General features: G+C 48.0%; 1 protein-coding gene across 1 annotated transcript; it reads left to right on the forward strand.

Moving 5' to 3' along the window:
* Positions 1–2,339: 2,339 nt before the first annotated feature.
* LOC130118435 (glucocorticoid modulatory element-binding protein 1-like) lies at positions 2,340–11,733 on the forward strand. The gene is made up of 9 exons (XM_056286880.1): positions 2,340–2,467; positions 3,024–3,082; positions 3,664–3,785; positions 4,039–4,142; positions 4,687–4,871; positions 5,395–5,547; positions 10,249–10,386; positions 10,607–10,723; positions 10,827–11,733. Exons 1-9 carry the CDS (start codon positions 2,340–2,342, stop codon positions 11,396–11,398), a joined length of 1,578 nt encoding a protein of 525 aa, XP_056142855.1. The 3' UTR covers positions 11,399–11,733.

The following is an 11,733-nucleotide window of genomic DNA, read 5'->3' on the forward strand; positions in this document are numbered from 1 at the left end:
AGTAAGGTGCAAAACCCCCAATTACTCGAGGCGCCTCTGTTAAAGTTGGAGTTGCAAGGTGGCGATTGTTTACTATTGGCCCGGGAATCGCTGGCTTCGCCCCTATTGGCTCTTCCCGTGTGTCAATCTAAAGATCCCCCGACATTCCATTTCCATATAAGGGCGAGTGGGGCTATAGGTGAATACTGATCCGAGGCCAGTGGGTCAGCCGCTGGAAGTCGTCGTAAGAAGGTTTTGAGAAGACTTCAGCGCTGATTCTGGATCTACAGTCTCTCTGCAAATTCGTACAGGCTGTTCTAAACAGCAGAAAACACCAGTCAGCCCCTGTCGTATTTTTCTGTACGTTTTGTCTCGTTATGTGCGCCACGACAACAAACACATTTCTGAAATATTTCGACGCGCACCATTACCGAAGCGCCTACACGTCTGCCAGCCGGCAAAAAGCCGCACAATCCTGCCATCTTGTGGAGAAACCCCGTCAGTGACAAACACACGTAAAGGCAACTGCATTATTTTTTGTTAGGTTTATTCCACGGCAAGTCAATATTGATAAGAAGACACGCTGGCCGCTGGCTGGCGGGTCTGACCCTTTAGTCCAGCGGTTAGCGACGTCTCCTGCGGTGCCGGCGGTACGGGTTCGCTTCTCGGCCGCGGCAGTTCCTGTGGTTGACGTTGTCCCCCGAATTCGCTACAATATGAACGCTCCAGACAGGCGTTACCTTCCGCACAGCGGCGTTACCGACGTGTTACAGCTCAAGTTGTTGTATGAGGGCGAGTAATCGTTATTTTACACATTTGCGGTAATGTGGTTTTTTTTTTTTAAAAAAAAGCTTAACACGTCTCAGCCCATGACTTCCTAATGGCCCACAGCCGTGCAAAGCCGGCTTGTGAGCCGAGCCACTCTCGCATAAGAACAGCCTGACCGATTTCCACATTGCGTGCGAACCGGCCGCCTGTCGTGACAGCGGGACAGATGCTTCTCAGGCGAGCGCTGCCTCCGCTGCAGGAAGTGTGGCGAACGACACGGCACCACGCATGCTCTCTCTCGGAGCTCCGTACGAGCGGCGGAGGATGTGCTGTTCCCCTCCGCTTTGAAACGGTGAGTCAAAAAAGCTCAAATGGCGAGTTTAATCAGCGTCTGAGGTAAGTTTTTTTCCCCCCCGCGGGAGGGGCGGGGGGAGGGGGTCCTCCGCGAAACTGAGATCCGGACGGCGCGCCGTCGCACTGTTGTGGTTGGGGGGGGGGGGAGGGGGGATGTGCGTGCCGCCGCACCGGCAGGCAGACGTCAGTATGAGTTGGGGGTGGGGGTGGGGGGTGGGGGGGGGTGCGACAAGTCACGCAACTGTCCCTGCAGGAGTTAAAGAGGTTTTAACAGCGCCGCTTTGATCACGTCCGGAGGAATCTGCTTTATTTACCGCAGTGCTGATTTCGCCACTGACTTCTGGATAATTCCTCACTTCTCATTTGTTTGCTCAACTATCGGATCATGCGACCGGACAGTTTGTATCGATCTATTTACTTCTATTATCAGCAAATGTCTTTAAGTGCAATGACTCACTTGCTATTTTTTGTTGGCTTTTTTGCTATTTATTGTTAATTTTGTTGCGGCATGGAAGTAGTGAATTTTATTTTAATTTTTACATTAACCCCCAGCGGTGCATTTTTAGAGAAAATATGCATGTTTTGTCAATTGTATCCCCCCCCCCCCCTCCACATATTGTCCTATTCGTCTGTTTGGCCATACAGTACGACAAAGTAATTACGTTCAACGAACGGAAGGAGGAATTGACAGTTTCCCTGTGGGCCCAACACTCAACTCGTTTTGACTATACACACTGAAAACGACATTTGCACAAGCTATCTATATGGATAATGATATCCAGTGAGTGTAAGCGGCTGATTAGGTTTGAGCAAAGTTGCATCAGTCTTGACATGTGATGTGAAAATGAAGCAGAGTTGCAAAAATGGACACGTCTTTCTAGTTTTCAGTCCATATGGATCAGCTGAGACTTTAGTTGTTCCGTTATGCTACTTTTTTTAGTGATTATTTTTTTCTTTAGTCCCGGGAGAACTTTATCCCATCAGATTTGTACACGAACAGCTCTTGCAGAGGAGCCAGGCTGTGGCTATGCGTGGATTATTTTATTATGCCACCATGCTCTCGGTGTGGATCCACTGCCGTTACATTTGCACGTCAGAGGAAGGCCCGGTGGCGGGGTCAGCTTTTATTGACAACTAGTATACGCTCTCGATTAAAACACCAACGAGTGCTCTTGTGCATGCTGGATTCTGATCTTCGCATGCACGCTTGTCCCTCTGCAGCTCTGCTGGGAGGGGTGATGGAGAGTGCTGAGGTCACCGTCTCTTCAGGGAATGTGACGATGGTGAAGGAGGAGGGGGAGGAGGGGGAGCCCAGCGACAACCACAAGACTCAAGTCATCTTGCATCTTCAGCCCATCCTGCACGGGTAACGCGATGGCCCGTCATTCAAGGGGCATTAGGTTCACTTTATGGACACTGTAATTACACTGTAATAAAGCAGGAGAAGAAAAAAAAAGAAAAGCTCAATCTTGCAGTTCCTCAGCACATATATGTACAGTTATTTTCAAATCTATGACACTGACTTTTGCGCTTTTATGCTCGTGGCAGTGTTAAATTAAAGTAACATGTAAACGTGTTTTTCATGTAGTGTGGCTGTGTTGGACAAATGAACATATAAATATGATTTTCAATTTAAAAAAAACTATATAATATATTGTTTAATGCCCTCTCTTCTGCATTTCTTTTAGAAATGTCGGGTGAATCTTGGGAAACATTCTGTATCAAAGCCGTTTGTGTTGATTTAAGTTCAAATTATATTCAAAAAATCTAAAACTGCGTTTTTTTAAGGCACAGAAAAACATGAATGTAAGGTTTATATGTATGGCGGTTAATCGGTGACGTTGTTTATCAGAAGCGAACCTCTTCGTTCTCTTTGAAAAAGAACGCTTGTCTGACATGGGGGGTTATGTCTCCCCCTACAGGCTAAACGATAACATTGCAGACACCGGATCTACAGTTTTGGCCGTAGAAACGCACCACGGTAAGACTGGCCCATCCATCCTCCCTGCTCACATTCCTCACGCCATGTTTCTTCGCGCCGTGGCGTTACTATGTCGGTACATCCTGTGCGTCCGACACGTGAGTGACTGATGCCTCGATGCGCGCTCGGTAATCCAGGCGAGGACGTCAACGAAAGATGAACCGGTTCATCCGGATGCAACGTTTACTGAGAGACACGTTTCATCACTCGTCTAAGTGACCTCGTCAGTCTCAGCTGACTGCAGGTATCCCCCCCAACCCCCCCCCAACCCACCGATCATTGTTTTCGGTCGGTAACTGTATTGTTTATAAGGGGGGGGTACCTGCAGTCAGTTGAGGCTGACGAGGTCACTTAGACGAGTGATGAAACGTGTCTCTCAACAAACTTTGTGTCCAGATGAACTGATTCACCTCTCTGTGATTAGTGACCAACACCCCCCCCCATATTTCTACCCTTGTTTGTTTTGACTTCTCACAATTAGAAAACCTATGAACTCTTGGTTGCCCCCCCCCGCCTTGCATAGTAACACAAGAGTGTGCAATATTTTGCAATATGTTTCATTTCTTGGCGTGTAACCTTAGATGAGAGCCAAGTGGACGGAGAGGAGGTGGAGTATGGCTACCCCATCACCTGTGGGGACAGCAGAGCTGTGCTGCTTTTTAAGAAGTTTGTGTGCCCTGGGATCAATGTTCGATGCGTCAAGGTAGATTGTGGCTCACATATAATCTTACTTAATGACATTTAATGAGTGGCAATTATTTCTAACGAGATTTTTATTTCTTAATGACCACAAGCCAGTAAAAAAAATGTCTCTAACCTCTCTTATACTTTGCCGTATCTTGCCTTGAGGTTGTCTTTAAAATCCCAAAAGCTTTTACAACTAATTCAGTTAAGCTGGAATAGACGCGGCGTCTTCGCAGTATGTCATTATCCTGCATGCTGTTCGTTCTCTACAGTTCAATGACCAGCTCATCAGCCCCAAGCAGTTTGTTCACCTGGCAGGGAAAGCCACACTAAAGGACTGGAAGAGGGCCATCCGACTGGGAGGGGTGATGCTCAGGTAGGCCTCCTTGCTGAATGGGGAGACCGTGGCATGACAACTGTCAGCCTGACTCGACACGGGTGCATTTTCTTCACTCTGTTTGGTTGTCTAGGGGTTAAAACGTACAAATTAAAATTGCTCATACAACACCGTATCGCTGATATAATTTGGGGCTCCGTCTGTGTTGGAGTTTGCCAGCACATTCCAGAGGTTGTGGGTAAGCAGCATTATTTTGGTTTGGCGGATCGAATAACATCCAGGCAAGCCGCTGACTGACGCTTCTCACACCTTCTTCATGTTTGCACTTGCTTATTCTGTCCGTCTGTTCCACTATAATCCTTTAATATAGCTCCTCTTCCTGGTGTCTCTATTTCTGCAGGCCAAATTATCGGCTCGCGTTAGATTAGATTTAACTGGAACTTTTAGGTGCTCGTGGGGAAAATCCAATGCATCGAACACAACTTTTGGAAAACATTATAGGGAGGGTTCAATATTTTCAGTGTATTCCAAGAGATTTGGCGGTCCATTGTGGGGTGTCCTTTTAACACATTTCTCCCTGCAGGAAAATGATGGACTCGGGCCAGATAGATTTCTACCAGCATGACACCGTGTGCACCAACACCTGCCGTAGCACAAAATTCGATGCGCTGATCAACAACGCACGACTCCCTGTGGGGGGCTCAGGGCAGTCTATCCCGACACCTCCACCCAGCGACCCTCTTGGAGGACAGCTTGCACCCTTGCCAGGTAGATGTCAGTCGGCAGTTTCAGTTTTCCCAAGCACATTTTCCAGCACACATGCGGTAGTATTCTATCAAGCCATTGTGATGTTTCGCACAAAACCTTTTGGAAAACACCTGGAATTAATTAAACCCTGACAATAAAAAGATAGGTGCCATTCCTGATACCTGAGAGTCGAGGAGGACTTTGTGTTCGAAAATGTATTAAACTTACCTAAAAATCTGATGCCCTCAGCAGTCAGGTTCCTTTCATGTTGCACCGGTTCCCACCCTGACCAATCCGGCACAGGGAAAAAAAGATTAAAATCTAGAGATAAGAAGAACAATTGGATGACCTTGGCAGTCTTCCTTCTGCCAGAAGAACTTGAAACACTATTTATGGACCACAGCCTGCATTGTTCGTAGCCCTTATTGCTCAGCTGCCACTAACCTGAACAACAAAATGAGTTTTTTTTGTACTTAAATTTAGCGGTAATATGAGAGGTATACATAGCGTGTACTTTTGTCGTGCATGACTTTGCTTGTCTCAGGAGAGGTCATGCTTGATGCAGCAGAAGTAGAGGAGCCCTCCAAGGACAAGTTCAGTGCCACAGCTGATGAGTGGAGCCCAAGGCCAGCCCCGACGGCTGCCCCTAATGCAGCTAATGGACATGTTAAGAAGAGAATGAGGACTGACATACCTGGTCAGTATAGAATTGGCTATAGATATATATACCGATCAGCCAAAACATTAAAACCACTGACAGGTGAGTGAATAATATTGATTGTCTCGTTACAATGGCGCATGTGGGGGGTGGGGGGGGGATATATTCGGCAGCAAGTGAGCAGTCAGTTCTTGAAGTTGATGTGTTGGAAGCAGGAAAAATGGGCAATCGTAAGGATCTGAGCAACTTTGACAAGAGCCAAACTGTGATGGCTAGATGACTGGGTCAGAGTGTCTCCAAAACAGCAGGTCTTGTGGGGTATTCCCGGTATGCAGTGGCCAGTACCCACTAAAAGTGGTCCAAGGAAGGACAACCGGTGAACACGGCGACAGGGTCATGGGTGCACAAGGCTCACTGATGCACGTGGGGAGCGAAGGCTAGCCAGTCTGGTCTGATCCCACAAAAGAGCTACTGTAGCTCAAATTGCTGATAAAGTTAATGATATGACATTATGATACGATATGATATGACAAGTGATAAGACTATGATAGACAGGCTTCCAGTGTGGGAAGATGGCGGCGTGAATTCATATTTGCAGCAGCCTCACCCAGTACTTGTGTTGGAAGATTGAGGTGCGAACTTAGCGGCTTTACCCACCGTCCATGCAGTGTCTTTGTCCACGTCTGCGTCTAAGTTTGTGGCTTCGTTTGATGGCTGGGAGAACTGGTGCTGGATTGGCTGGGACAGCTTGGTCTGCTTCGTCCTGTGGATCCATGGACCACGGCCCTGCCCGGAGCTGCGCCTGAAGAGGAAACCCCGAGGGCAGTCTGACAGGACGCGGAAGTGGGTCAGGCTAAGCTAACTGCTAGCCAATGCAGACCGGCAGTTCCGATAACACTGAGGGCAGTCTGGTGGCGGCCTCGCATAGCGTTGACTGTGTTTTTGGTGTTGTCGTGTGGAGTGCAGGGAGGTGGGTTGAAGGTGTCTGGCTGGGAGAGCTGGCGTTGGATCGGCTGGGGGAGCCTGGTCTGCTGCATCTGGTGGGCCCAGGGACCATGGCCCTGCCTGGAGCTGTACCTGAAGGGGCAGCACTGAGGGTGGTCTGACAGGACGCGGAAGTGGGGCAGGCTAAGCTAACTGCTAGCCCATGCAGACCGGCAGTGCCGATAACACTGAGGGCAGTCTGGTGGCGGCCTCGCATAGCGTTGACTGTGTTTTTGGTGTTGTCGTGTGGAGTGCGGGGGAGATGTGTTGAAGGTGTCTGGCTGGGAGAGCTGGCATTGGATCAGCTGGGGGAGCCTGGTCTGCCTCGTCTGGTGGGCCCAGGGACCACGGCCCTGCCTGGAGCTGTACCTGAAGAGGAAACACTGAGGGCGGTCTGACAGGACACGGAAGTGGGGCAGGCTAAGCTAACTGCTAGCCCATGCAGACCGGCGGTTCCGACAGTCATGCTGGTGTTCGTTCTCTTGGACCTTGGACAGTGATTTTTTTTTTGTAGTTTGATATACGTGTTCCTGTAGTTTTTAGATATGTGTTTTTTTCTTTGTGTTGCGCTGCTGTGGGCTGGGGGAAATGAAAATTCTTTTCATTCAGTTTCATTTGTTTCATTCAAGATGACAAAGTGTTCCTGATTCCTGATCTGTCAGAACACAGTGCATCGCGATCTGCTGTGTATGGGCCTGCTGAGCCGCAGACCGGTCAGAGTGCCCATGATGACCCCTGTCCGCCACCGAAAGCACCTGCTACAATGGGCATGTGAGCCTCAGATCTGGACCAGTGGAAGAGGGTGGCCTGGTCTGATGAATCACGTTTTCTTTTACATCATGTGGATGGCTGGGTGTGTGTGCATCATTTACCTGTGGAAGAGATGGCGCCAGGATGCACTGTGGGGAAAAGGCAAGCCAGTAGAGGCAGTGTGATTAGAAATCAGAAACCAGAAGCACTTTGTCATTTCATTTCATGCACTTGTGCACATGAAATGAAATGAAACATTGTTTTCCCCAGCCCACAGCAGTGCAACACAAAGACAAAAACACATATCCAAGACCTACGAGAACACATTTATCCAAACTAACACATATATCTAAATAAAAAAAAAATCACTGTCCAGGGGAACAAAGGCCAGCCAGGATGACTGTCAAAACTGCTGGTCTGCATGGGCTAGCAGTTAGCTTAGCCTGGTCAACTTCCGCCTCTGTCAGACCGCCCTCGGTGTTTCCTCTTCGGGCACAGCTCCGATCAGGGCCATGGTCCTTGGGCCCACAGCATGCAGCAGACCAACCTCCCTCAGCCAATCCAATGCTAGCTCTCCCAGCCAGACACCTTCGACACACCTCCCCGCACTCCACACGACGACACTAAAAACACAGTCAAGGCAGCCACCAGACCGCCCTCAGTGTTATCGGAACTGCCAGTCTGCATGGGCTAGCAGTTAGTTTAGCCTACCCCACTTCCGCATCCTGTCAGACCGCCCTCGGTGTTACCTCTTCGGGCACAGCTCCAGGCTGGGCCGTGGTCCCTGGGCCCACAGGACGAAGCAGACCAAGCTCTCCCAGGCGATCCAGCGCCAGCTCTCCCAGCCATCAAACGAAGACGTGGACAAAGACACCACATGGACAGTACTGGGTGAGGCCGCCGCAAATATGAATTCGCGCTGCCATCTTCCTACACCAGCACTGGGTGAGGCCGCTGCAAACGTGAATTTTTGTCGCCATCTTCCCACACTGGAAGCGGTGTGGGAAGATGGCGATGGGAGAAGTGATGCTCTGGGCAATGTTCTGCTGGGAAACCTTGGGTCCTGACATTCACGAGGATGTGACTTCGACATGTACCACCTACCTAAACATCGTTCAAGTACACCCCTTCATAACAATGGTATTCCCTGATGACGGTGGCCTCAGGTGGTTTTAATGTTTTGGCTGGTATAGGTGTATACAGTGCTGCTTGAAAGTTTGTGAACCCTCCAGACAGGGTCACTGTTTTTGTAAAAAAAACATTAAAATAAGCTTATTACACATACATCCAAATCCCAATTTGTAAAGCACACCTTCCAAATAAAGGACACACACACAAAAAGTGATATATTTTCATTGTTTAATTCAACAAAGGTGGTTTATTTCACAAAAACTGAAAATTTAACATGTGCAAAAGTATGTGAACCCTTGTATTAGTAGCTTGTGGCTCCTCCTTTTGCAGCCATTACTTCAACCAAACGTCTTCTGTAACCACTAACCAGTCACTCGCATCTGCTTATGGGGATTTTTGCCCACTCCTCCTTGCAGAACTCAGCCAGTTGAGAGAGGTTGGAGGGACATCTGGTATGTACCAACTTCTTCAGGTCTCGCCACAACATTTCAATTGGATTAAGGTCGGGACTTTGACTGGGCCTATCCAGAGTACGAATCTTCTTTCTCTGAAGCTATTCCTTTGTAGTTTTGCTGGAATGCTTTGGGTCATTGTCTTGTTGCATAATCCATTTTCGTCTCAGCTTCAACTCCCTGGTTGATGGCAGGAGATTCTGGTCAAGAATTTGTTGATATGCCGGAGAATTCATGGTTCCTTGGATAATATGGAGTCGTCCAGGTCCAGAAGCAGAAAAGCAGCCCCAGATCTTCACATTTCCACCACCATGCTTCACTGTTGGGAGGAGGTTCTTTTCTTCATATGCAGTGTTGGCTTTTCTCAAAACATGTTGGTTTTGATTGTGACCTAATAATTCTATTTTGGACTCGTCTGTTCAGAGAATGGACTTCCAGAAGGTCTCTGGTTTGTCCAAGTGCTCTCTGGCAAAGTTGAAATGGGCAGCTTTGTTCTTTTTTGAGAGCAGAGGCTTCCTTCTAGCAACCCTCCCATGAATGTCATGGCTATTCAATTTTCGTCTGATTGTAGACGCATGCACATTTGTCCCAGATGCTATCAGAGAGGTCTGCAACTCTCTAGAGGTGATGTGTGGGTTGGCCTTTACCTGATGTATTATTTTTCTGGTGCTTCTGGGTGATAGTTCTGATGGGCGTCCACTTCTAGGCAGAGTTGCTGTCATGTTGAAGGCCCTCCATTTGTAAATTATTTGTCTTACAGTGGATGGATGGAGCTGGAATCTTTGGAGATGGTCTTATATCCCTCCCCAGACTGATGGGCTATCACTACCCTGTTCTTCATGTCCTCGGATATCTCCTTTGCTCTCAGCATTGTGGATTTGTATGGGACCACAGTGGTTTGGCTGGTTTCTTCTCTCTTTTAATTAGTGCAGGCCAAACCCTTTCCCAAGGATGTCTCATTTCATTGGTCTGCTTAAATGATTAATTAAGCAGCCAAATGTGTTTCACTCGAGTCTGTTACCTGCTTGACTTAACCAATGCAGCTGGGGGTTCACTTACTTTTGCACATACACTAATTCCATGTTTCATGTAGTTTTTGGGCTACTTAAACAAGTCCCACTAAACAAGTAGATGCAATTGATAAACATATATCTGACATTTCATATATAAAAACTGGTGATGATAAAATAAGAAAATCATGGTAAAACAACAGAAACATCTAAACTGCTCAAGGGGTTCACATACTTTCAAGCAGCACTGTATGTGCATGTTCACAATAGGGAGGAATAAACAAAATAATGAAAGGATGCTTGTATAAAAGAATGCGTATGTGTACGTGCGCACACACACACACACACACACACTCACACAGACACACACAGAGTTCCCAGCGCATCATAATAATGAGCCTAACTCAATCTAGATGGGATTCTGAGCCTGTGGAAAGGTGTGGCAGACATTGGGCTGATGGGAGAAGTCCTGTCCAACATCCAGACCGAATTATTGGCCACTCTGAAAGGAGTGGAGGTCCGCTGTGAGAAGGCCAACTTGCAGGAGACAGGTGAGCTGTCACACTGGGACCGTGCTCTCTGCTAGGCTGGGAAAAATAATGACTTTTGATACCAGGTTAATGGCAAGGGCGTGCAATCAAATAAAGCATGGGTCGAAATTGATTTTATGCAACGGCCATTGTGTTTTGAAAATGAAACCTAATCCTGCATTTGAGAATATTTCTTGGGAAATGTCTCAGCATGGCTGCTGTGATTGTGTTGTTTTATCAGATGCCATGTTCCTCAACACTCTATGTGAGATGTTCGGGCTGCTAGACTCTGTGAAGCAAGCTCTTGACCTGAGGCGCTGTCAGACGGAGGAGGACAGAGTCCACAGCTCGCTCTATGGTGAGAGGACGTCCCAGGCAACATGCTGTCATTTTCCATCTGAAACATGACTTAATCCAATACATTAGATGATCATATCAACAATATATGCTATCTTCTTCAGCACTGGATGACGCTCTGGAAGAAGAGGAGAAGCAGGGTTATGATGAAGGTAACGCCTACAAGACTGTGTTCTCAAAAGAGCTGCGAGTGCGCCGTCAGAGCCCCTCCACCAGTCAAACCCAGCATGAGCCTCAGGCCGGCCAGGGAACGGTGTCCCCCATTGCCACCGACCCTGTTGTGATTCGGCCTGTCACTGGTGTGTCTCTGGCTTCCTTCGCTCACCTCAGCGCTAACCCTCAGCACTTTACTTATTTCTCTCCATTTATCTCAGCCGGCCGGCGACTCGGTAGCGGAGTCCTACACCGGGCAGCCGGGCGGGAAAAGCACGGACGGAGAGGCACAGCAGAGGTCAGGGAGATAGGTAACAGAGAGAAGGAGCACAGTCAGGAGCAGGATAGGGGAGGGGGAGAGGACACCTGCAGCATCCACAAAGACCTTGAGGTGAGGACCGTAGGGGTTCGAGAGGAAGACTCTCACTTCAGAGGTGAAGCGGCGGAGAGGACCGAAAAGCTAAACGATATAGATCGGGCGGTTGTAAAGAGAATGCCATTCAAGAAATTTAAAGCCAAGTGAGAAAGGATCCCAGAGGAATGTTCTGGAATATAGTGAGTGAGTGTGCCTGTTTTTCATATGAGCCAATATTCTGGAAGAAAAGCGGATTACTTTCGGTGTAGTTGGCAGCCCGCATTTGTTCTTGTATAATGGATCCCCGGTACTGGTGACTTTACTATATGTATGAGTCCCCCCCCCCCCCCAATTAGCCTAAATATCTTTTGTATGTCTGTAAATATACAGTATTTCCTTCTATTTATGCAACTTGTAGGACCTTTCCCCTCGTCTAGAGACAGTTTGAGGATTTGTGATGTATATGTGGGGAAACATGTTTTTCTGTGTCCTGTTCCTCTCAA

This window comes from Lampris incognitus, chromosome 9 (assembly GCF_029633865.1).
Source record: "Lampris incognitus isolate fLamInc1 chromosome 9, fLamInc1.hap2, whole genome shotgun sequence".
Lineage (NCBI taxonomy): Eukaryota > Metazoa > Chordata > Actinopteri > Lampriformes > Lampridae > Lampris > Lampris incognitus.

Bases quoted from the DNA above. Each gene is read 5' to 3' on its own strand.
- LOC130118435 (XM_056286880.1), top strand. From the start codon at position 2,340: ATGGAGAGTGCTGAGGTCACCGTCTCTTCAGGGAATGTGACGATGGTG. The intron at 4,143-4,686 runs GTAGGCCTCCTT...TTCTCCCTGCAG, and splicing joins CTGGGAGGGGTGATGCTCAG to GAAAATGATGGACTCGGGCC. The intron at 10,724-10,826 runs GTGAGAGGACGT...TATCTTCTTCAG, and splicing joins AGTCCACAGCTCGCTCTATG to CACTGGATGACGCTCTGGAA.